Genomic DNA, 24,990 nt, shown 5'->3' on the forward strand with positions numbered 1-24,990 from the left:
AGGTAGAAAATGGCAGTCGTCCTCTGGACCTGGAACGCTGACAGCCTATAATCCAGGGAGATATACTCCCTAAAGGATTGGAGACGGCCCCAAGAACTTCCTGGGTAGAAAGGTGAGGTGAGGTTTGCGTACCCCTCCTCTTTTCTGCCAATTGCTTGCACAATTGACCCCTGTCAGGCTTCAGAGATAGCAGAGCAGATGCCCTGCCACCCTCTCAGGACGACATCTTTAGCCACACCCCTTCACATCATTCATTTGAGTTTAGTAGGTGTAAGTAAGTGTAAAAGAAACAGATACAGAATTGCTGCATTGGATATCACCCATACATCTCTCAATACATATAATTTTGCCATGAGTATGTTAAGTCAATAAAGGGATTGATAGTTTGTTCTCCAAAGCCATTGCATTCATGAAAACTGGGGGCAGTGTCAACTATGTGTATTTGGAGCATAGCACCATACCAATGACTGCTGTTATGTGAACTGAGCAACATGTGCATTTTTGTCTTGTGCATACTCTCTCCATACATGCCACGCATTCAAAACCATTTGACTTGCAGGTGGCCACCTTATGGCTGGAAGGAGACACAACACAAGTGTTGGATTGAAACATGGCCACGGCTTTATTCTTTCCCCCGCACAAGAGGGTTGGCCCGGCCTAAGAGGGAACCTGACCTAAGCAGTCAGTTGATTGCCTAATCCCCAGACTCCAGAGGTACCCTGGGGACCTGCACCGGTTCCCAGGCAGGAACATGGTCCCCCTTACCTACTGGAGTCCTATCCTAATGGGAAGCGACCTTAGTAGGGGAGTTAAAGGGCACCAACCTCAGTTGACTACCCTTGGATCGCCTGGCACATGCCTCCCTACCTGGGTTGCCATTGCTCCCTACGTGCCGCCTCTTAAGAGGCCCCAACCACACAGGAGGTCTGACACACTGGCCAGACTTCCTACCAACAGTCTCTATCTCCAAGCCAAACACTGCAGCTGTGATGAACAAAAACTTACAAATTGCTAACTACAAACATCCAACCAAAACAGGACAGGTGGGTGGGAAACTGTCCACTTGGCAATCATGGGGCAAGAGGCTGAGCCCTTCAGCACATGGTGCCTTTATAGGCACCCCAGGGGCTGCCTCTTTGATGGTAAGATGTGCTTTTCCTCCCACAGGGGTAGCTGGGAAGATTGTGTCCACCCTCCAGCCGGCCCACCGTAGCTTAAACAGGTGGCCATGGGTGAGTCATGGCCATGCCATAGCATAGCATCATTAGGCTAGCACACTCATGATATACACAATTGGCAGGCTTCCTGTTTGCATGAACCTGACATCTAAAGAGGACTTACATCTTGTGCAAAGCTACTGGAGGCAAGGGGAAGTGACTTCTTGCATGCCTTAAGCAAAACTATTATCTGTTGAAATAAAATCTTTGTAGCTACTCTGGTTCTGTGTTGTCGTTTTTTTTCAGGAGATAAGGGCTACTACCTCTGTTCTCTTTTCGCCCTCTGTGTAATAAAACCCTAATATGTCTGTTATGAGTGAATTCTCTGTCTTGTAGAACAGGAAGGGGAAAATAGATCAGCAGTAATGTGCTTATTTGTGCAAGTGGTTTCCATCTGCTATTTTGGACTAAATAAATGTGTTACAGGAAATAATGTGAACATTATATCAAGGAACTACAGTGCTTTGCTCTGAGTGGGCTTTTATTCACAGGAACATAAAGAGAAATTTGTGTTCTGCAAGGCCATAGCTGGCTAATGCTATGTGCCACAGAAAGAACTAAGTACCTCCGAGCTTTTAATGCAGAAAGGAATATGTACTGCTTGTGAAATATTTTCTTGGTATGCTTTGAAGATGATTAGGACAAATTTTTATCATAGATGGTAAAGTCACATTATTATCTTTCTTTCCTGAAAGGGCCAGTATCCCGCTCCTAAGCACAGCTGTTTATTTTTTTTTCATTTAAAATTTGTATTCCCCATCATTCTGATAACTCAAAGCATCTTACAATCATGATCATAAGGACACTGACATACAATTTAAAAATCCACCAGATAATAAAATAAGTAATATTGATTGCCTCTTAAGCAGTTCAAGTCCTACCCGTAACAAGGTTCCATCATGCCAAAAAAAAAAAAAACCTTTATAAGAGGAATAAGTTTTGGGGCGTTATGAATTATTGTTTGTAAACCATTCCATAATACAATATTGTTTTAAATGCCAAGGCAGCAAATGCAGTGTCCACGAATAGAGACAGATCATGGCAAGGACCTGAGAAGAGGAACTGCTGAAAAGACTACAATTGATACATATGTTCCCCTCCCCATGTTCAGTCCCACCTTTTCTACTCTGTCTCCCCCCCCCCCTCACTGATAGCAACTAAGGCCTGGAATCTACAGCAATGTTGATTTCAAGCTGCCTCACCACCTCAAAAATAGCCACCAGTCTCACAAGATCTCATTGGCACACTTTTCTTAAAGAACCAGACATTGGTTCTATGGCTTCCATCAGCTTGTAGAACAATATCCATAGTATATGGCCCAGTTTAGAATTAATGACAGAAATCAGAGATCTTTGAAATTTGCTTTTCTCAAGATCCAGTTCACCAAATTGAACTTCTCTGCCAACTTAAAGATATTAGAGATTCTCTTTCCCCGCAGAAAGAAAGGCCAAAGTCTTAGTATTTAAACTTAATAATTATCTGATTGCTCTCTTATGAAGAAGAGTTGGTTCTTATATGCTGTTTTTCTCTCCCCGAAGGAGTCCCAAAGTAGCTTACATTCTCCCTCCCTTCCTTCTCCCCACAACAGACAGGTAGGTGAGGCTGAGAGAGCCCTGATATTACTGCTTGGTCAGAATGGCTTTATCAGTGCTGTGGCAAGCCCAAGGTTACCCAGCCGGCTACATGAGGGGGAGCGCGGAATCAGGCCCGGCTCGCTAGATTAGAAGTCCACACTCCTAACCACTACACCAAGCTGGCTCCTGTGGGGTATATTGAAAAGTCATGCTTTTATGTCCTATGTAAAAAAAAAAAGGTAATATATGCAAAATTGCTCTTGTTATTTATAGGGTATGGCTGTTTTAAATTCCAGTTGAAGCAATGGTCCAGAGTAAACATATTGTAAAGATGAGAGAAATCAGTAGAATACTTTAAAAATGCAATCATTATACTGCTTCTGAACAACTTGTTAAGCAAATACACACCAGTAATGGCATAATTAAAGCCTTCCTAAGCATGTGTTAAGGTTCTTTGTTGAACCTATATGAGAGTCTATATAGCACTCATTCTTCCTCTTATAGCAGTGCAAGTGAGATACTATTTCATTTCTTAGTGGCAGAATCAGATGCTACAACAGATACTTAAAAAGATACATTAGACCGTAGAAGTCTATTCTCCATCCCTTGTCAGATTGTTCCCTGCAGTGTATTAGCAAGTTCTCTATTTAGCCCGGTTTTAAATGACTCAAGCTTTGGCAAGTATACTGCTTTTGGAGACCTTAATAAATCTTTTGGTTGGTGTAGTACCATAAAATAGTCAAATTCAGAGAAGATGTTATAAAATTGTTCATTCTTAAAACCCTGGTGGTGGCTGTTTATCATATAATTATGCACCAGCTTAATGATCCTATCCAAGAGACAATATTATGCAGTGTGACTTTGATTAATGCCCACTATTGTTTCCTAATGGCCATACAAAGTTGTATTTTAAAGCTAAATATTTTCTTCCCTGGAATTAGCACAGTTTTCAATTAGACAGAGAGCTTCTGTCATGTACATTTAAGCTGTCAGTTAAAATTGATTGCTGGCTTCTGAATGCACTTCAAAGTAAGTCCTACTAAAGGTATCAAAAAGCTCATAGGCAAGGGAGAACTCATAGGCATTTTTTTTATTTCTTTGACATTCAAAATCCAATCCCTGTTCAACAGGCCCTCTTTTAGAACTGTAATTATTGAAAAGCTAGAAGGAATAGGTTTAAATAGATAGTTTGGGTAAGCTGAGGGAAATAAAAAGCTGTATGCCTAGCAGTGGAATCCTAAGCAAAGTAGCACCCTTCTATGTCTGTTGAAGTTAATGGTTCTAGCAGCCTTTCCCCAGAAGTGGTGATAACATGCAGATATAGTTAGGAAGCATAGCTGTGCACATGCCTACCCAGGGCCCCTCCCCTTCCAGGCACACCATTAGCCATTTTGGGAAGGAGGTGGTTCAACATGATTATATAAGGTCATATCACCCAGCAAATGTTTAACCAATTTAAAAATATATTAAAATAATTAACTGCCACCCATTCAGGACAGCCTTCCAAGGCCATCAAGAAACCCCTGATTGAGAAAGTACAATTTCTGCTTTACAAAAATTCCAAAATCTCTGATGTCTTCCTCATATCATCAATAAGACCATCCCACAGAATAGGACGGACCACTAAGAAAACCAGGGCAGAAATGCTTCTGACTTCTCTAAGTGAAGGAACATTTACAATCCCAGGACTGATTGCTAGAACTGCCATTGAGGCACGTGTGGGTAGAGAAAAAGAGACCCACAGATATGAGGGTCCCAGTTATAAATGAATGTTTCTGTAATGGTGAAATGGTGCTTTAACATGACTAAATTGACCAAGATGTTACTTGTAAGTAGTACCTGCCCCTTCAAATTTTCAGAGACTAGAAGGATATGGCTTCTATAATTGCTGCAATTTGTCTAGGATTCACGTGTCCTGAAAGTGTTCAGGTAGCCAAAACAGTTCTCTTCTCCAGCTTAGAAAAGTAACAGTCCCACTTTTATAGAGTAAAAATTTGGCTTTTTTCAGGAGATGATGCCAATGGCAATGTATACTCCCAGTCCAAAGCTAATCTTAATACTATAACTAAGCCTAATTAAGGGCCATTCTGCACAGTGCTAATGTTGCCGAAGTCTAACCATTGTGTGACGCTATCTTTTTAACATTATGCACGACATTGTACACAATCCGCAACATTCCTGCAATACTCCCGCAAAAAGCGCTTCGATGTAGCGCTTTTCAGGGAATCATAAAAAGTGGAATTTACCTTAAAAAAAAACAAAACACTTCACTCATGAGAACAGCCTGCAACACATCCAAAAAAGACATGTATGTTCTCAATATAGCGGTAGAAAGAATGTCCCTCCCTAGTTCTCCCTCAAACCACTTTCTTCCTCATTCCCCCCTCAGTCCTTAAGGAATGGCAGGGAGCCATGGCCAGCTGATATCATGTAAAGCTCTGTTCCAGAACTCTTCAAAGAGTTCAAAAATATTTCAGGGGCTCCTCCATGCTCAAAAGGCTGAAAAAGGCTGCATTACATAGTGTCCAGGTAACTAGTTACTTGAGAATCCAGACCAACAGAATTAGATATATTTGAATATTCATATGTAAAATGTTGAAATCAAAAGTCTGACCTTCATGTTTCCAGTGTTTGCTCAATGTAGACTAAATTTCCCAATTGCGAGAACAAAGCCTTCCCCCCTGTCTCCCCCACTGATGCCTTTTAAATTCAGATTTCTTATGACAGCTGTTTTTCATTTTGTTTCTACAGATGGAATGCCATTTGTTTGGTGGGTTGGTCGTGCTAGCGAAAAACATCCTTACTGGGGAGGATCTCCTCCAGGAGTCCAACAATGTGCCTGTGGACTAGAAGAAAGCTGTCTGGATCTGAGATATTTTTGCAACTGTGATGCAGATAAAGAAGAATGGTAACTACAGGAAATTATTCTTGCTTAAGTTTTGCACTGAAACATGAGTGACTAATTTGTAATTTTTTGTACAAATTTAGTGGCAGTAAAAAAAAAGAAGATAGATTTTGATTGGGGGGTTGGTTTATTTGTTCATTTGGATCTACCAAATAATTTTATTCACTTAATTTATGCCCTATCTTCCTTCTCAATTTAGACCCAAAGAGGACTACATAATCATAATCTCAATTTTTTCTCAAAACAATCCTGTGAGATTAATAGTATATAATGCATCTGGGTTAACCCAACAAGCTTCCATGGCAGAGTGTGAATTCAAACCTGATTCTCCCAGATTCTAGTACAGACACAGAACAGTAAACATACAAAAGCTAACTGCAAAAAGCAGGGAAGAAAGGAGAAATATGTTTAGGGTGATGAAGCTTAATCCTGACAGGACAGAAGTTCTCTTGAGTTATTAGAAAGGCAGACCTGACTGTCCCATCAATCAAAGAAGCTCATTTGATAGGTACATCACAGAGGACCATTTCAATGGTTGCTCCACCATTATAGAGCAAACTCCCAGGGAGGTGTTCCTGGCCCCTTTAGTTTGGTTTGTTAGCAGTCTTGAATTGTGATTGTATTTTGTATGTTTATACATATATATATATATATATATATATATATATATAAAGGTAAAGGTAAAGGTATCCCCTGTGCAAGCACCGAGTCATGTCTGACCCTTGGGGTGACGCCCTCTAGCGTTTTCTTGGCAGACTCAATACGGGGTGGTTTGCCAGTGCCTTCCCCAGTCATTACCGTTTACCCCCCAGCAAGCTGGGTACTCATTTTACCGACCTCGGAAGGATGGAAGGCTGAGTCAACCTTGAGCCGGCTGCTGGGATTGAACTCCCAGCCTTATGGGCAAAGCTGTGAGATATATATATATATATATATATATATATATATATATATATATATATATATATATATATATATATATATATATATATATATAATATTTTATGTGATTTATCTACTACTATGCCTACCTTAGCTATCTTTGAAAATGTAAAAGTTCCAGTGTTGTTTCAGGGGCAAAAATGCAGTTTAATTTAGGCTCCCAAACTGAACCAGCCTCACCTTACCTCCACTAAGCCAGTCCAGAGAGCTTAGTTAACTCTTTATCTTAGCCGTAGTGAGTCACTGCCAGGAAAAAAGGGAATGGGGACTGCCCTGGAATGTATTTCCCTCCCACTTTTCTCCCAGTTGTGGCTCACAAGGCCAGGAGAAAGGTGAAACACCTGGGAAGAGTTAAAATGCTGCTAGCCATTTAACCTTCCAGTTTCACTCCCGCCCCCCCCCCCCCCCCCGTTTGAATGGGGGACTGAAACCAAGACGTTTTCTGGCTTGCAGCCATTAAAACTAATAGTTGACTGAGTCCACTAGCCATCTCTTAGGTTAAATGATGGATAGCCATTTAACCAGTTGGTTCCCCCCCCCCTTGAAGGTGAGAAGTGAAACTAGGTGGTTTAATGACTCATATCCATTTAAACTTAAAAGCTGGCTGGCAGACCTGGTCCACTGTTAGGTTTAAAGGGCTGCCAGCCTTTTAAACATAACAGCTGACAGGTAGATCCCACACTGCTCAGCTGTCAGGGTGAAATGTTTGACCAAAAAAAGCTGAATTGAACTGGCTACAAATCCAGGGTCCATTCCACACATGGTGGATAATGTACTTTCAATGCACTTTAGAAGGAGATTTTGCTGTTCCTCAGAAGAAAATCCAGCTGCAAAGCACATTGAAAGTACATTATCCAGCGTGCATGGAATGGGCACAGGAAATGTTCAGGGAAGGTTCCTTATCTGAACTTTAATTCACAAACTCTGACCCAGCCCACATTCAGGCTAAATTTCAGTTCATTAACTGGTTCATGCCCATCCCTAATGTAACTCAACAATTGCACATTTGAACTCTTCAAGAAACCTGAGGTTGTGCTTTCTGACTTATTCATTTTCAGTTTGCCTAATAATTCTAAAACTTCAGCTCTTATCACCACAATTTGATCCAGTTCTTCAGACTCCCTTAAAAACAATAACTCTGTTGTAGGAACATTTCCTGCATTTTCCACAAAGACTGAAGAATTCATTCAGTTTCTCTAATATATTCCCATCAACCTTCAGCAATCCTTTACTTCCTCGGTAATGTAATGGCCCGGCCTCTTCCCCGAGAATGTAATTTAAAGAGAAATAGATTACTGTGACTTTAAGTACAACAGTTCGATTTGAGTCCAGTAGCACCTTAGCGGCAAACAAAATTCTTGGAGTATACACTTTTACCAAAATCTAGGACTTCAGAGTTAATGGAGGGGATCATTAGAACTTTAGTTTGCAGCAGTGCAATAGCAATTACTAATTAAAAATTAACAATTTAAAAACTCAAAAAAACCCTCTGGTGTTGTGGTCCTTATGCCCTGAAAATCAATCTAGATTAAGTCTACAATACTAAAGTCTTTCCCCCAGGTGTAGTTCTATTGAATAACATGGGACTTACTTTTGAGTAGATGAACTTCAGATTGCTCCCCTGGGGTACCTTTTTTTGTCATGTAGTAAATGATTAACTAGCAGAACTCACTGCATGCACTTAAGGCCATAATTCACAAACACAGTTCACAAACAGCCTGAATGTGTACTTAGAATGCAGGAATATCAATTATTACTGCTGTTGGTGATCAGGGACAACTAGAGAATTGAGCTGCTTTCAGAGCTCAACTTACATTACTGTTTTTTATTTCTCATGGCACCACCATGACATAGTGAACTATATTATTCATGTTTAAATGCTAACATTTTTCTCTTTTAAGTGTAATACTATATCTACCAATTTCAAAGGAAGGAAAGATCACATGCCTGGATTCTGTATTACTCTATAGCTAAACTGGAGATATTTCTTCATTTGTTTGTTTCTTTCTCTCTGTTTCCTAATCATTGGGTTTATTTTGATCAACACTGCAAAAAATAATCTTGATGTGATAATGGAAGTGATTGCATCAAAATTATTATTATACATACTTTTATTAATGCCATTTTCCACATTGATTCATTTTAATTCTTTCCCACTAATTTCAAAGGAGAAATTTCAATTAATTAATAGGGGGTTGGACTAGATGTGCAGGGGGTTGGACTAGATGACCTATGAGATCCCTTCCAACTCTATTATTCTATTATTCTATTCATTCATTCGATTATTAGCCCAGCACTCTTTAAATACTCATGGTGGGTTACAATATAAAATCCCCATCTAGTTCCATAACAATGTCAAAAGGTAAAGGTATCCCCTGTGCAAGCACCGGGTCATGTCTGACCCTTGGGGTGACGCCATCTAGCGTTTTCATGGCAGACTCAGTACGGGGTGGTTTGCCAGTGCCTTTCCCAGTCATTACCGTTTACCCCCCAGCAAGCTGGGTACTCATTTTACCGACCTCGGAAGGATGGAAGGCTGAGTCAACCTTGAGCCGCCTGCTGGGATTGAACTCCCAGCTTCATGGGGAGAGCTTTAGACAGCATGTCTGCTGCCTTACCACTTTGCGCCACAAGAGGCTCTAGAAGTCCAGCCTACAGGTGGCCATTGCATGGATCGCTGTGGCTAGACAGTCCAGTGGAAGGTATGGCCCTAGTAGCTTTACCTGGCGAAGATGGTAAAATGTCATGCGAGCTACTTTCATGACCTGGGCCTCCATAGAAAGGGAAGTATCCAGAATCACCCCCAAATTCCTGGCTCAGGTTGAGATGTTAAGCTGCACCCTGGCCAGAGTGGGTACATGTGCTTCCTGATCCACAGTTATTCTGCCCAGCCACAGGGGTTGAGTTTTCCGGAAGGGATGATTCCAGGCGTCTCTGCTCTAACCATCCAGAAACGGCTTCCAAACATCTGGCAAATGTATCCAGTGTGGGGGGGGAAGTAGTCCAGGTGGCCGTCCATTAAAAGAGATAGATCTGGGTGTCATCTGCATATTGGTGATACCCCACCCTATAGCTCCGGACCAGTTGTGCCACAGAGTGCATAAAGATATTAAATGATATGAGGGAGAGTACAGCTTCCTGAGGATTCCCTGACTCTTACAAGAGTGTCGATAAAGGTGCAATATACCCTCCCCCACAGCCACTCTCCATGTCCAATTCTGGAAAAAGGAGCACAGCCATTGAAGGGCTTTCACCCGAATCCTGGCCCTGGAAGACAGTGGGACAACAATTCATTGTCAACCACATCAAAAACAGCCAACAGACTGAGCATCACATGGATGGCCAAACTGCCACAATCCAGCTAACACTGGAGATCATCCATCAAGGTGCACAACACCATCTCCACCCTGTGGCCAGGATGGAAGCCCAACTGGTATGGGACAAGCACCAAAGCTTCTTCCAAGTATGCCAGGAGTAGGTCTGCTGCAGCATTTTCAACAACCTTACCCAGAAATGCAAGATGCGAGACCAGGTGATAAGTTGTCTGGGTCCTGCAGATCCAGAAATGACTTTTTTAGTAAGGGACAAACCACCGTGCTCTTCTTCTTCTTCTTCTTCTTCTTCTTCTTCTTCTTCTTCTTCTTCTTCTTCTTCTTCTTCTTCTTCTTCTTCTTCTTCTTCTTCAGTGTAGACCAGTTATCTAATTCTGTCAACAGTAATTGTCCCACACATGTAACTCTGATAAACAGATGTTACTGTATCCTGTCCCTAGACACTGAAAGAAGGAGAAGAAGGAGGAGGAGGAGGAGGAGGTTCTTATATGCCGCTTTTCTCTACCCAAAGGAGGCTCAAAGTGGCTTACAGTCACCTTCCTTTTCCTCTCCCCACAACAGACACCCTGTGAGGTGGGTGAGGCTGAGAGAGCCCTGATATCACTGCTCGGTCAGAACAGTTTTATCAGTTCTGTGGCAAGCCCAAGGTCACCCAGCTGGCTGCATGTGGGGGAGCACAGATTCAAACCTGGCTCGCCAGATTAGAAGTCTGCACTCCTAACCACTACACCAAGCTGGCTCTCATTCCATGTAATGTCCAAGGTAGATTTTATATATAGTATTGCATTCTGCTTTGGAGAGGATATTGGGCTAAAATCTAGGTATGGATATCTGAGGTACATTGTATGTGGGATAAATTAATTAAGCAACTCCATTGCATTACTAATTATCTGCCCTGAACATGTATCAAACTTTCAGGATCTAGAGTATTTTATTGGCCTGTTTCCCATGCTGTTCATTTACATAGCTGCAGACATCTGCTTATGGCATATTTTTCCCCAAGTATACTGTGTCGATCACAAATTTCATTAAATATCTATGCCTCTGAGTTTTCCGACCCACTAGAGAGTTCATTAATGTAAAAGGGGAAGATATCCCAATTGGGTACCATAAGGGATGAAATTATATTTAATGATACCACTGCCCTACCATCTGTTGGGGGTGGGGGCTGTGAATAGTTTTACCCAAAGACATGACCATTTTATAGCACTGCAGGCTCTTAGAAAACAAAAGAATGAGTTTTTTTCTGTGTATCCATTTATTGCTACACAGAAGGATGAACAATGGTCCCAGAAAGGTGGCATTACTATCCAGCTTTTTGCTTCTAGCTTAAAGGTAAAGCTACATAAAGCTATTCAGTTGTCCAATACAAATTCAGTTGTTCAATACAAAACTCTTTTCAGGACAATTGACCACATCTGAAACATGTCATAAGCTGGAGAATAGTGGCAGAATGTCTTATCTAATTACACATTCCATGTAATGTTCATGTTTCTATCACATGTTTCCATCCCCCTCCCCTTAGGAATAGAGGCCATATTCTGAAGTCTGAATCTGAAATTATAAAACCCAAATATCAAAGATCCTGACAAAAATATCTCAAAGATAATGAAATAGAAGCCTGCCTCCTGATTTCTAAAACAATATTCCCTCATTACTTTTCTTCTTTTTTACCTGTTTTATTACACAGCCTCAAGGCACTAGTTCTGCAGTCCTATTAAATAAAGGGGAAACGTCTCATGTACTATAACAAACATATTATTATTATTTTATTTTATTTTATTTTTTATTTTATTTTTTATTATTTTATTTTTGGATTTCCAGATATATCAACTTTTGACTGGGCATTGAAATGTCAACAGGGTTTCATGTGCAATTTTATACTTTGCATATCCAATACTTAATACTAGATGGAAAATATACAGAGTTAATTAATTCTTATTGATTAGCAGATTATATGGGACAATATTAAGTGGTATAAGGTCCTATCTAATACATTTTCCAATCAAACAGCTTGTGGTCCATTTAATTCACATGAATTTCTCACTTCTGCATAGTTTTCTACTCAAGGTAGCCTTCTGATGAAGGTGCATTCTGGTAAATTCAAGTTTTAGAAAAATGTGATATAAAATTCACAAGTTTTTTTGTATACACAGTATAGACTTTCTGGAATAACCACTGATGAATGATGTAACTAGATGCACAAGGTTTTATTTTTTTAAATATACTTTAGATACCCCAAAGTCTGCAACAAATACAGCCTTTTTTCAGTGCAGCCCTATGTGGAGTTTTCCCATATAAGTCCAGTGCTTACAGTGGTTTACACAGGGGTCATCAACCCCTGGTCTGCGGCCCGGTGGCGGGCCGCAAAGGCCACGGTACTGGGCCGCCGCCAGCCACGCCTGCCTTCCCCCGCTGGCAGCAAGAAGGAAGGGAAAAGGCAGGCGCAGCGGCCGGCATGGCGGTGACGCAAACACGCATGCACGCTGTTGCTGCGCATGCGCGTTAGCGTCCCTAGTGGCGAAAACGCACACACGCAGTTGCTGCACATGCGTGTTAGCGCCACCTGGTGGCGAAAACACGCATGTGTGGCAATTGCGCATGTGCGTTTTCGCAGCACCCAGGCCATCGGCTCTTTCCTCACTCCGGAGGCGGTCCCTGACCTGAGAAAGGTTGGGGACCGCTAGTTTACACTGTGCATACTTACTGTAACTGGATTTCACTGTTGATATAGCAGACACTAGAATTGACCCCATCTCCAGTAGCTTACTAGTTTTTTATATTTCTTCACTGAAGACTATGCCATCACCCTGTCCATTTCCAAACTCTGCATTGTATGTGTATTAATTACCTACTAGGGATGGGTTACTTACCAAGGATGGGCACAAATCAAATGATTCATGATTTTAATTGATGATGGGTCTATTGTCACCAAGTTCTGTGAACTTTTCAGATAGTTCATGGGGTTCATACCAAAGCAGAAATCCACCCAAACAGCTGAGCAGCTGGGAGTACTACCAAGTGTTTCTGCAGCTTTCTTGTGCAGTTCCTTTAAAGGGACTGCATACAGAAACTGCAAAATGGAGAGCAGCCTCTCTGTCATTAGGGTTGGGCACTACTTCAACAGGGGAAGCCCATACCTATCACTTGGCGATCCAGGAAAGCCTGGGTGTTCACCCACTCTTCCCTTAACACAGGCAAAGAACAAAGGCACTCCAGGCTGGGCGACCACAGGGATGGAAGTTTCTCTTGGCCAAAACAATTCCTACTGGGCCCAGATTTGCCACTGGCAGAGGATGCCCAACCCATGTGGCTCCCAGGCTATAGTGACCTTCATCTCTACCAGTGCCCCTGCCAAAGGTTCCTGGGGTGTGGCCAGCCTCTGTACTGCTGCTTTGGTCCACCACCAGCTTCTTCTCTTCTTCCATCTTCCTGGACGAGTCCCCTTTGGGAGGTGTGGCTATCAAGAGGCATTCTTAGGTGACTGGGGGGAGGGTGAATGAGCACCTGGTCTCTCCTGGATTGCTCAGTGATGGGCAGTGACTTCCCCTGTTGAGACAGCACCCAGCCCTGACCCTGGACAGGTTGCTCCCAATTTCCCAACTTTCTTGTGCAGTCCAGCTGAGTAGCTAGGAGTACTCCTGCCTCTTTACTGTTTCTGGAAACAAGATTTTTTGGGCCTATGAACTAAGGTTTGTCATCCACAAACTGAGTGGCATTGTTGCAGTTCATACACATCCCTATCACCTTCATTTGCATAAAAACATAGAGCAGGGAGTTCCCTCAAGGGTCATCTAGTCCAACCTAATGCACAATGCAGGAAATTCAGTTACCTCTGCCCACTTCCCCAGTGATCCTTGTTCTATGATTAGAGGAAAGCAATAAACCTCCAGAATCTCTGGGCAAATTTTGTATAGAGGAAAATTCCTTCCTGATCCCAAAATAACACATATATATCCCATTACAACAAGACCTAGCTACCATTAATGCAGTAGCACACTAGTGCTAGAATCCTTGGCACATGCTTTGAATGCACAAGAAGATCCTGTTTCCAGACTGGACTCAGCAATCTGCTACCTTTGAAAATCATCTGACAGTTTCAGCTTGCCGAGCATGTTAAAACTTTTGGTGTGCAGTTTATGTTGGCTCCAGTGATGATGTTTCAAGATGATTCAAGTTGCCAAGCTAATTCCATATAAAGCAAAACAGTTTGAAGCTTTCATGCCTTCAAGACCATGTACCCACTCTAGTGACAATATAGAGCAGCCGCAACTTACTGTGGTTGCCATTGATGAGGCAGCAGGCGGTCAAAGGAGTGTTTGCAGAGCACTGTGGTGGGTGCCACAGATGTACTGTGTCAGAGGGAAGGAGGCAGGAGCATGTGGTGTCTTTATAAGGTGCCACACGCATTCTGCTCGGCCCCTTCTTCTGTGGCAGCTGAATAAACAGCTTCCCGCCCACCCATCCTATGATAATGATTGTTAAGATGGTGTTGTTAATAGTTATGGGTTACCATGGAATTGAGGTTTTAAAATGTGTTAAATGTGTTAAACACACTAGATTTTTTTTAAAAAAAATTTGTCCCAGTTAGCAAGATGGCAAGGGGATGGAAACTACTCCCAGATGTGAGACTTACAACTGGTCCAAAATGTGGCTCCCAGGGTCCTCACTAGAACAAGGGCCAACATTCAGCCCGTGCTTCGTCATCTGCACTGGTTACCAGTCTGTTTCCGAATCAGATTCAAGGTATTGGTATTGATCTTTAAGGCTGTACGCAGCCTGGGTCCCATCTACCTGCGGGACCGCTTGGTTGCTTATGCCCCCCCCCCCCCGCAGAGCACTCCGCTCTGCGGGTATGAATTTACTGGTTGTCCCAGGCCTACGGGATGTTCGCCTGGCCTCGACCCGGGCCAGGGCCTTTTCAGTCTTGGCCCCAACCTGGTGGAATGAGCTCCCAGAAAAGCTAAGGGCCCAGCGGGATCTACCAGCTTTCCGCAGGGCCTGCAAGACGGAGCTCTTCCGCCAGGTATATGGTTGAGGCCAGGACAGCTCTCCCACTAATCCATTGGAGGATCCCCTCCAATATTGAGGTCTCTAACACTGAAATCATTGTTAGATCTATTGCATTGGTGCCATCCTCTTCTGAATATCATTCTCCCCACCAGGTTGAACTTGGGGGGAAGTCAGGTACATACGATTAGAATTGGAACCACAGCCGCTTATATGTTATATATGTGACTTGTTGTTTGACGTAAATTGGGGGTTTTATGGGGATTTTATTGTGTTTTAACTGTCTATATTGTAAACTGCCCTGAGACCTATTTGGAGAAGGGTGGTCTAAAAATTAAATAATAATAATAATAATAATAATAATAATAATAATAATAATAATAATAATAATAATAATAATAATAATAATAATAATATGCACAATAACTTGGGGCATAACAAATAGCAACCTGTTCTTGACAAGTCAAGCCAAACCTGTCCAGTTCTTCCCTTTGTTAACAGAACTCCGTAACTGGCTCCTGGAAAAGCATATGAACAATGCCATGGGGTGGGTGTGGAAATGCAAAACCCCACCTGTTTTGAGTCCTTCTTCCACCAATGCTCCTTGCAAGCACTTCCCTCGGGATCTTTTTGCATTCCTATGGGCTTCGGAGAGGACAGGCTGGGTAAATGGAGATTACCATTCTTCCTGTATAAATTGAAATTAGGTTCAGCTGCAGTGATCATGCTAATGATCCTGAAATTTCATCTCAAAAGGAGCTAAAAACAGGACATTTTCTACAGCATGTCCCATTTTTGCTTGCTTCATCAGGACATTGGCATTTAGGGAAATAAGGCACGAGAAAGAGAGATCTAGACTAGAGAGATTTCAATTGATATAGCAATGAGTAGGAGTTATAGCCCCGATGTTCTATATTGTCTCAGTGGGTTTTAGCCTTTTGGTAATTAGCTAATTTGTGCATTTTTATATGCAAACACTTTAAATCCTTTGAGCGTACTTTTAAAAACCAAAGTAATAAAATTACAAATGTATTTTTGTTGCAAAAAATTACTGGGGATTGCAAGTTTTTATTTATACACTTTATATATGTGTATATATATATGTATCCAGGACCAATGACACCGGCTTCCTTTCCTTCAAAGACCACTTACCTGTGAACCAGATAGTTGTCACTGACACAAGCAGACCTAATTCTGAAGCTGCACTGAAAATTGGTCCTTTACGTTGCTATGGAGATAGTGAGTACCAGCTCTTCTCTGTATCCTTGCATGCAGGTTTCACAAGAATGTATATTTATATACGCAAAAATCTTCTCATACTGCAAATAGATTTCATAAAGTTGTCCATGCCCTGTGCTTTGCACAGAATATATTGGGTATTGTTTTGTGGACATCTTTTTAGTATGCTTGATAGTGAATAGAACTTTCCTCACATTATTGTTTCTTCTGTCCTTCATCTGAGAAGCTCAGGGAGGCATAAGTTCAGGGACAGAGGTCATCCACTGAGGTCATCCATTGTAAAGTGAGACTTCACCTAGGGTCTTCCTGCTCATAGTCCAATGCTTTTAGCGACTAAACCACACACCAAACAAATCAATGTACTTTGCTTTTGTGGATATTTCTTACTTGGATGTTTTTGGATTTTTTTGTTTTTTTTTGTTTTGTTTTTTGCCTTCCAGGGACTCTTTTTTGAGATTTGTTAGAAGTGATTGATTTTTTTTTGCAATGTTTTTAACTTCTTGATTCTGATTAACTATAGGAAAGGTTGTTGCTATTTGCAGGGCAGTTCTGGAACACAGCTTCCTTCAACACCGAGGCCTCCTATCTTCACTTCCCTACTTTCCATATGGAGTTCAGTGTGGACATTTCATTTTTCTTCAAAACCAATGCTACATCTGGGGTCATCTTAGAAAACCTTGGAATGAAAGATTTCATCAGAATTGAAATAAGCTGTAAGCATGGAGCTGTTTATTTAAACATTTTATCTCACCTTTCCATCTGCCTATGGGACCCTCAAGAAAATAAAACTTGGATTTTTGTTTTAATAATGGGGGGGGAGAGAATTTGGGTTTCTCAAGCATTAATGATATCAAAAAGAACTAGCCATTGGGAATGCTCAAAAACTTGCTGGTTGGGCTCATGTCCTTCACCAGTAGTGAATAGGCTGATTTTTCTGCAATCAGTTTGACTCTTCATTAAGAATGCCAGCCTCATCTCCAGACTACTAAGATCAGTTCCCCTGGGGAAAATGGCTGCTTTGAATGGTGTCTTCCTGTCTTCCCCAGGCTCCATCGCCAAATCCCCAGGAATTTCCTAAACCTTTCTGGCCACTCTACCCTCTATCCCCCATCAGTGGCCAGGGCAGACCTGGCAATCCTAGTGCTCATTGACCTCTTCATGGCTAGGTGTGTTGCTCCTAATCCGACAGTACAGAATAATTTGGGTTTAGTGTGCTTACGTTCTCACAGAGCCCAACTGAGCTGTACTTCATTCCAGTTTTGTTGTCTTACTACTCTAATCTGCTGCCGGTTGTTTACGTAACCAATTAAATCAGTCATGAATCATAATTCAGTCATAAATAAATACTGTACTTCAATACAGGACTACTTTTTAGCGTCCATCTTGGTAGTCCTTTGAGATGCTCGTTTCTGTGGCTCTTTTTGAATCAATAGCACCTTTGTGCATGTGCAGTTTTTCAAAAACATAGTGCAAGCCTGTTTGGCAGGCATTTGCAGCTGTTTGGCATGACCGAAACAGGCCGAGTGATTAGCTCACATCTAACCAACACCTTCAAACACAGTAAATGTAACTCAACAAAATCAGAGTCTAGTTGCGCTACTTCAGCCCAACATGGCTACCCACTTGAGTAAATGTAACTGTTGAACATACTGTGGCAAAATTTGTTTCAACCCTACTAAAAATTCCTTATCAGTAGACAAAACGTATCCTCATATCACTAATTCCAGATAAAGTTGGTTTAATGTAGTGGGTCAGTACAGATAGGCGGAAGCATCTTCAAGTAGAAACCTCTAGGAGAAGTTGGAAGTTCATAATATGCCTTGTTAAAAAAAAAAGTCCTTTGTATGATTAACATCAATGTATATCTGGTTACACTCAAATGTACATGGCTCCCACTAGAAGCCAAACAATCTGGTCAAACATCCACATTTTACATGTTCTTGGACATTTTGGTGCTTTCCCTCTGCTTCTTCTTCAGAAAACAGCTGCAAGACATAATAGTAGTGAAAAGACTGATAGAAATGTGTATCCAAACTGATAGCTGGGGTCAACATTGACTGGTGGGTGAGAACACTGATGTTCAGAATTTCAGTGGAAGAGTCAGGGTTTCTTGAGAATAATCTTATTTTATGAATAGGTTGTTCTATAGGGTGAAATTGTGTGTATGTGTGTGTGCAATGTTCAGATTGCTACAAATCTCCATTGTTCTGCTCATTTCAATACCTTTAATGTTGTTTTGTTGGTGTTATCACCCATCCAGAACAGCTCACAAAAATAACTGCTTGTGATGGTTAGTTCTCTTATGAAACATGTCTTCTTTTAACTATTTGAGCAATCACTTTTAAGGGCCTCTAATCTGTTACATTCAGAAAACTAAGCATCTGTAGCCTTCTGGCCTTTGCAAAAGTGGGTGGTAGACGTTCCAGCATAGTTAAAAAGCAAAATAATTCCATTATACCCAATTCTCCTAGCTTGATTTTACTTCTCTTTAAATCATTAGTGAGGGAACATTTCTACTGATATTAGTCAGAATCAAAGGTAGGCATTTAAAGCGGGTGATTTCAAAAATACCATCTTGATGTATTAAATCAGTTATCAATCATGTGTCTCTCCTGGTATTAGCTGTTCTTGACTAATGGTAAATAGTACTTATGCAGTCTACCTTTGGAAAGTAGTTGGCACGTAAAAGAACATGAATTGAGAGATGCAAAACATACTGAGGGTCATAATGGTTCTATTGTGCCTTGCCAATCACACAGCCTAGCTGTGGGACTGAATTATCCAGTATATTAAAGATCAACCTAATGGATAGTTTTATCAGCTTTTATTCTGCTGGTTTCGCTAGTAAGGGGCGGGGGGACTGTTGTGACTTTGGCGTGAAGTGAGACCCTTCTGTTACAGATTCCATCAGGCTGAACAAATGTGGAAAGAAGTGCCATCATTTCATTATATACTTATAATAACTTCAGCATAAAATGTAATAAAATAATACCCCCAAGGCCCTTTGATTAATAAAACCTATGGTAAATGCCATGGTGCATTATCACTAGGTAATGAGATATAGTTTATTGTTAATTGCACATCAAAGTCCTATTTGGTTGATACTTCAGTGAACTGTATTTTATTCTCAAGGGCTATTTTTTTTAAGCAGGGCTCTGTCATGAAACAATGTTTAAAGAATATAATCTATCAAGAGGATAGTTAGCTTGCCATTTCTGTTTCAAGAGATAGTGTTCCAATGGTGTTCAAGGAGGGAAAGTTTTGTGAGAGTGTACTTTGACGTTCAGTTTACCAGCTTCTTGCTGTAAATCTTGGAGGCCATCCACTGAGTAAACACCTGCTATAACTGAAATGGCATCATGATCCCATGCAGACTTTTACAAAGCGTTTTCAGGTACTCCTAAAGAGGACTGATATCTCTTCTAGATTTTCCATTCAAGTAATGTCATACCCTAAATATAGCCTGGTAATCATCCAACTTTTTTAAAACCATACATACGTATGTGCCCTTTATTAGGGGAGTCCGTAGTTGTTTATGTTCATGTTGGACATTGCTAGAAAATCAATGAAACCAAAAGAAAACATGAGCATATGCTGCATTATTGGCAAACCTCTGGGGAGGGAGATTTTATTATACCAACAATTCCAAATTTGTATTATTGTTCTAGGAAATCCCCCACCTCAACCAGCTATTTCCATGTATATCTTCAGCTTGGAATTTCATCATACACACCTCTAGCCTTGATTGTGTTATAACTTACCTCCAAATATATGATCCTATAAACATGGTCCATGCCCCAGGTCCATGCCTATGGGAAAAGGCTCAGAATTTATCTGATCTATACATTATTTGTTCAATACTGCCAAATAAAGTGACCCGTCTTTCCTTAGGGTATGTAAGAAGATTTGACATATTCAGTTTATTGCTTTAATTAAGTAGTGCACAAGGCTCAAGGCAATATCTAGCCATTTCTCTTAACTACCTGAGCAATCATTTTTAAGGCCACTGATCTGTTATGCTCAGAAAGCCAAGCAGCTCTAGCCTTCTGGATTCTGGAAAGGTAGGCTGGACAGGTTCCAGGAAAGGTGAATGATTTAAGAAGTGGAATAATTCCATGACAGTTATACCAAATTTTCCTAGCTTAAATTTACTTCTCTTTAAATCATTGGTAAAGGAACTTTTCTACTGATATTAGTCAGAATCAAAGGTTAACATTTAAAGTGAAACAAAAGCACCATCATGATTGAGCTCTGAATACTCCAAAAAAGGAGGATTACTCAGGGAAGAACAGCCAAGAAGAAAATGGCACCCAAACCAGTGGAGTAAGAGAAAATAACAGCTGTTACCATTGGAAAAATCATAGTGCATTGATTTTTTAAAAAAATATTGACAAAAATTAGGACCCTAAAATCCTGTGCTTCACCCTAAACATTTAATGTGAAAGTATATGAAACAGCTCTACCAGGACTATTCATTGATTTGCAAACATTGTTGGAAAAAAATTTATCTTTTGTAATTTACTTTATGCTTCCTTATGCTATTACACCAAATCAGTAATATTAAAGAAGCAGCAGTGTGTGCTGTTCAGTCTTGAATCAACTAATTAACACCCCCCCCTAAATAACCAATGCATTAAGTGATTATTATACAACTAAATGTATTAAAGATTGTAGCCCTGATGGTGGTATATAAAACAGTTAAAAAAAAAACACTTCAGACTTTTGCAATATCTTATGATTTTTCAGCAATTATACCACACTGTTTACCTCAGACATAATTTCAGTCTATGATAGATCTAATTGCTTCTCCTTGCCCTCCTTTCAACATTACTTATTGTGGAGTGCCCGTCTTGATGTCCTGCCATACAGCACTGGTCACTGAGAGGCATAAAGTAAAAAGTGACCTCTCATTTGCAAGACTATATGCTCCCTTTGTTGGGGAAAAAAAGAATGTTCTATTTCTGCCTCTTCCTTTTTTACTATAAATGCCCATTAATCCAGTCACAGAGCCCTTCTCTGTTTTTCTTTCTCACAGCCCTTTTCCCAGACCAGATTACTACACCCATCTCAACATCCTGTCTTCCCTACCCTAGTCCTGTATATTTCCAGTGGCAACTAGCTGGCAACGTATGTAACTAAGAATTGGCACCATCCTTCTTGGACTTCTCAGTCTCTGTAGGACTTCCCCTTCTTGGAATCTCTCAATCACAATCCAAATTTGCCTATTCATTGGAATTGAAAGGAGCCATTTCATTACATCCAAAGATAGGTACAGCATCTGAAAATACGGAGAATGCCATTTTTTAACCAGTGGATCTAAGTTATAACAATACTAAACCAGAGACAGGAAGTGACCTGAACCATGTCATTATTTACTAACAAAAATATATAACAGTCTTATTGTATATACGATTTTATTTGATATCAACATGAGATGCTCCTATTCCTCCATTTTTCTGTCTAGCTCTGACAGAGATCACCTTCACCGTAGATGTTGGTAATGGTCCGGTAGAAGTCATGGTCCTGTCTCTAGAGCCTCTGAATGACAATCGATGGCATTATTTACATGCTGAGAGGAATCTCAAGGAAACATCTCTACAAGTGGACAACATTCCAAAGAAGATCCTGGAGGCACCATCTGAAGGACATTTCCGATTACAGCTCAACAATCAATTATTTGTAGGTAGGGACAACCTGCGGGAGTTTATTGATGTTTTACAGTGTTTGATTGCAGCCAGGTAAATTTATGAGGAGGAAGTAAAGTTTGCCCTGTGGTTCCTGGCAAAGGGTGTTTAACAGCCCAAAGACAAGTCTGATGAGTAATTTTCTTGGGTATTTGCACTGAAATTAATTGGTGTGAACTTGGCTGCATTCTGACACATGATGATGAATTTCTAGCTTGCAGTGATGGTTGAAAAAACCTCAAACTCCCATGATGGAAGCCATTTATGAACATTTTCCTCCTTCCCCTTTCTGTCTTCTGCCTAATTGGAAATGTGTGATTATTTGTGTGTATATATCTAATTTCCTAACAAGGTATTAGTACTCCATTTTTAGTTAATTTTGGTTTCTTTGCAAAATATAGGTAAATGTCAAATTCCCCACTGAATAAGCCCACACCATCCTCTGTGATGAATGATCTTGCCATTCTACCATATGGGATTGTGAAGAAGTCACAAAGATGCAAACACAATTGCATTTGCCTGTAACTGCTGTTCAATGAGTGGACCTCAGTTTTGGCACACATCCCTCCTTCCTTTACCCGCTGAGGGCTTATTCTACTTGACTGATACTTACCTGGCTAAAGCAGCAAATGGAGAACTGAGAGAAGAGTGTTTGCCCCTCCTACATCACATGACTTTTGGACAGCAAAGTCATCTTCGTTTGTGAGGGGAAGTGGAAGCACTCTAGGGATCTAGAAATATATTTTTAAAAAATTACCTCCTCTTTGTGGCACACCTGCAAATACGTTGCTCCCTTGTGTGTCTGCACATGAGGCAACTTGATGAACAGCAGTTACACATAAGTGCAACCCTGTTTTTCTTAGTCTCTAAAAATGCAAATCAGACAGTTTTTCACTAATAAAGATAAATTACTGTACATGCTAAAATTCTCAGACCTCACAAAAATGATTTCCATGAGGAAAACATTATTAGAGTTTCCCCCCCCCCCCCAATTATATGAAAAGTAGGAGTTCAATATTCAGGCAGTGTTATGCATCTCCAGTATTAGAAGTGTGTAGAAGACAAGATGTAGTGTAGGATGGTGACCAGTGCTTTAACAAAGAGAAAATTAGCTGACATGGGGATTCAAAGTCCTCAAATGGCTACAATCTTTTATCCAAGGTTGGGGAAAGAGGGTTGCACAAGGAGAGAGAACCTCCCAACAGCAGGCTCTGTTATGCAGGGTCCTGCAGGGAGCTGTGCTCTCTCACTATTATTTAACATCTGCATGTGTCCCCTTGCCCAGCTGGTCTGGAATTGCAGTCTGGGTTTTCACCAGAACACTGATGATATCCAGCTATTTCTGTTGATGGATGGCAATCCGTCAACACTCCCAGGTCTCCTGGCCAAATGTCTGGCTGCCATGGTGGATTGGCTTAAGTGGAGTTGGCTGACATTAAATCCAACTAAGAAAGAGGTCCTGTTGCTGGGTCACCATGTCACAGTTGACCTGTGCACTCCCAGCTGCACTGTCTCCTAACTGAAGACTCAACCAGGTTCAAGGTTTTGGTGCAAACTCTTAAAATCTTTCCCTCCAGTTTATAACTTAACAAAATGGTTCACAAGAAAGGCAATCTCGGTGTCAGAAAACATAGCCTGGAAGGATGAGTGCTCTTCTTACAGGTATTTCAAACTTCCCAGACTACATTTTTAATATGCTACAAGGAATTGCTAAATGCTGCTTGGCTATAGGAAGTAGCTTTAAGAGTCTAAGACCCACAGAACAAATATTTAAAGCTTCCAAACCCAGGCCCCGTGTTAGCATAAATTGAATGCAAGCATATGGCTTTACTTAATTAATCATAATATATTAGACGTTTATCAAAATCTGTTTTCAGATTGAGGAGCAGTCTGGTTTCCAACACAGAATCTACATTGTTGTATTACAACTTCTGAAGTTGGAATTTTAAATAGAATGCTGCGCTTACACAGTGTGACAACAGTTTTTGTCCATCAATCCACATGCATCTTTTTTCTTATCTGTGTGACTTTATATCTGTATTGAGAAATGAAAGAGAGAGAGAGAGATGATGGAATGATGAGCACAGTGGCAGCAAGATTGTTTTTGAGTGGTATGTATGAGTATGAATGGAAAGAACTGAATGCTGTGGCCAATTGCACATGATCCAGTTCTGGAATTACTTTTCACAATGTCCCTAGTTAAGTCAAAATTAAAGATTTGTAGAAAGTAGCCAAAAGAAATTGTGGAACAGTCAAAGAATGGAAAGGAATAAATCTGATCATGCCCACATTAGACAATCTAAAGGAAACCATGTATGCATGTAGTCCAAGTGTTCCTGCCCATTTGAATGAGATCACTGAGTAAAGAGGTATTCTGAGTAAAGAGGTCAAAGAAAAGTTTCCAGTATTTCTTGTTTCTCATCTACCAGGGGGAACAGCTTCAAGACAGAAGGGGTTTGTGGGATGTATCCGTGCACTCCATCTAAATGGGCAGAAACTTGACCTGGAAGAAAGAGCTAAAATGACCTCTGGTGTGAAACCTGGATGCCCTGGGCACTGTAGTAGTTATAGCAGCCTCTGCCACAATGGAGGCAAATGTGTGGAGAAAAACAACGGCATCTTGTGTGACTGCACCAATTCTCCATATGAAGGGCCATTCTGCAGAAAAGGTATGGCCAGGTTACCGATTCTTAGACCACACCCACCCACTAAGAAATATCAGAATGTGTCATGCAAAGTAGTATGATGATATGATTATACAGAATTATAGAAGAATGTTGGTTTTCGTGATATATCCCTGATTATGAAAATCTCTTGGCAAATTCTGTTTGATTAAAAAGTTCCATTTCATTTTATTTTGGAAAAGTTAAATAAAAGTAGATATCAGGTAGCTTAAGAAGCACAGGCATTAATTTCAAGAATGACATCCCGGAGTTTGAGTCTAATGGAGAGGAACAGCTGAACAATCGTAAAGAAGTTCTACTCAGAGTCCCATTCTCAAGGTGACACTGTAGGAGAAATGAAAATTGTCTCATCTCCAGAATGTGAAAAAAGGGTTAAGTAAGGGACGTATGTACATATATTTAT

The 24,990-nt window shown here is 40.8% G+C and overlaps 1 protein-coding gene across 1 annotated transcript in view; it reads left to right on the forward strand.

The window, feature by feature from the left end:
- Window positions 1-24,990, forward strand: part of CNTNAP5 (contactin associated protein family member 5) — a 463,918-nt gene that overhangs the window by 372,803 nt on the left and 66,125 nt on the right. Inside the window, exons 14-18 of the mRNA XM_077320572.1 lie at window positions 5,543-5,699; window positions 16,092-16,219; window positions 16,762-16,932; window positions 21,684-21,902; window positions 24,333-24,572. Coding sequence (XP_077176687.1) covers window positions 5,543-5,699; window positions 16,092-16,219; window positions 16,762-16,932; window positions 21,684-21,902; window positions 24,333-24,572 — 915 coding nt within the window. The remainder of the gene's footprint in view (window positions 1-5,542; window positions 5,700-16,091; window positions 16,220-16,761; window positions 16,933-21,683; window positions 21,903-24,332; window positions 24,573-24,990) is intronic.

This window comes from Paroedura picta, chromosome 2, assembly GCF_049243985.1.
Source record: "Paroedura picta isolate Pp20150507F chromosome 2, Ppicta_v3.0, whole genome shotgun sequence".
Classification (NCBI taxonomy): domain Eukaryota; kingdom Metazoa; phylum Chordata; class Lepidosauria; order Squamata; family Gekkonidae; genus Paroedura; species Paroedura picta.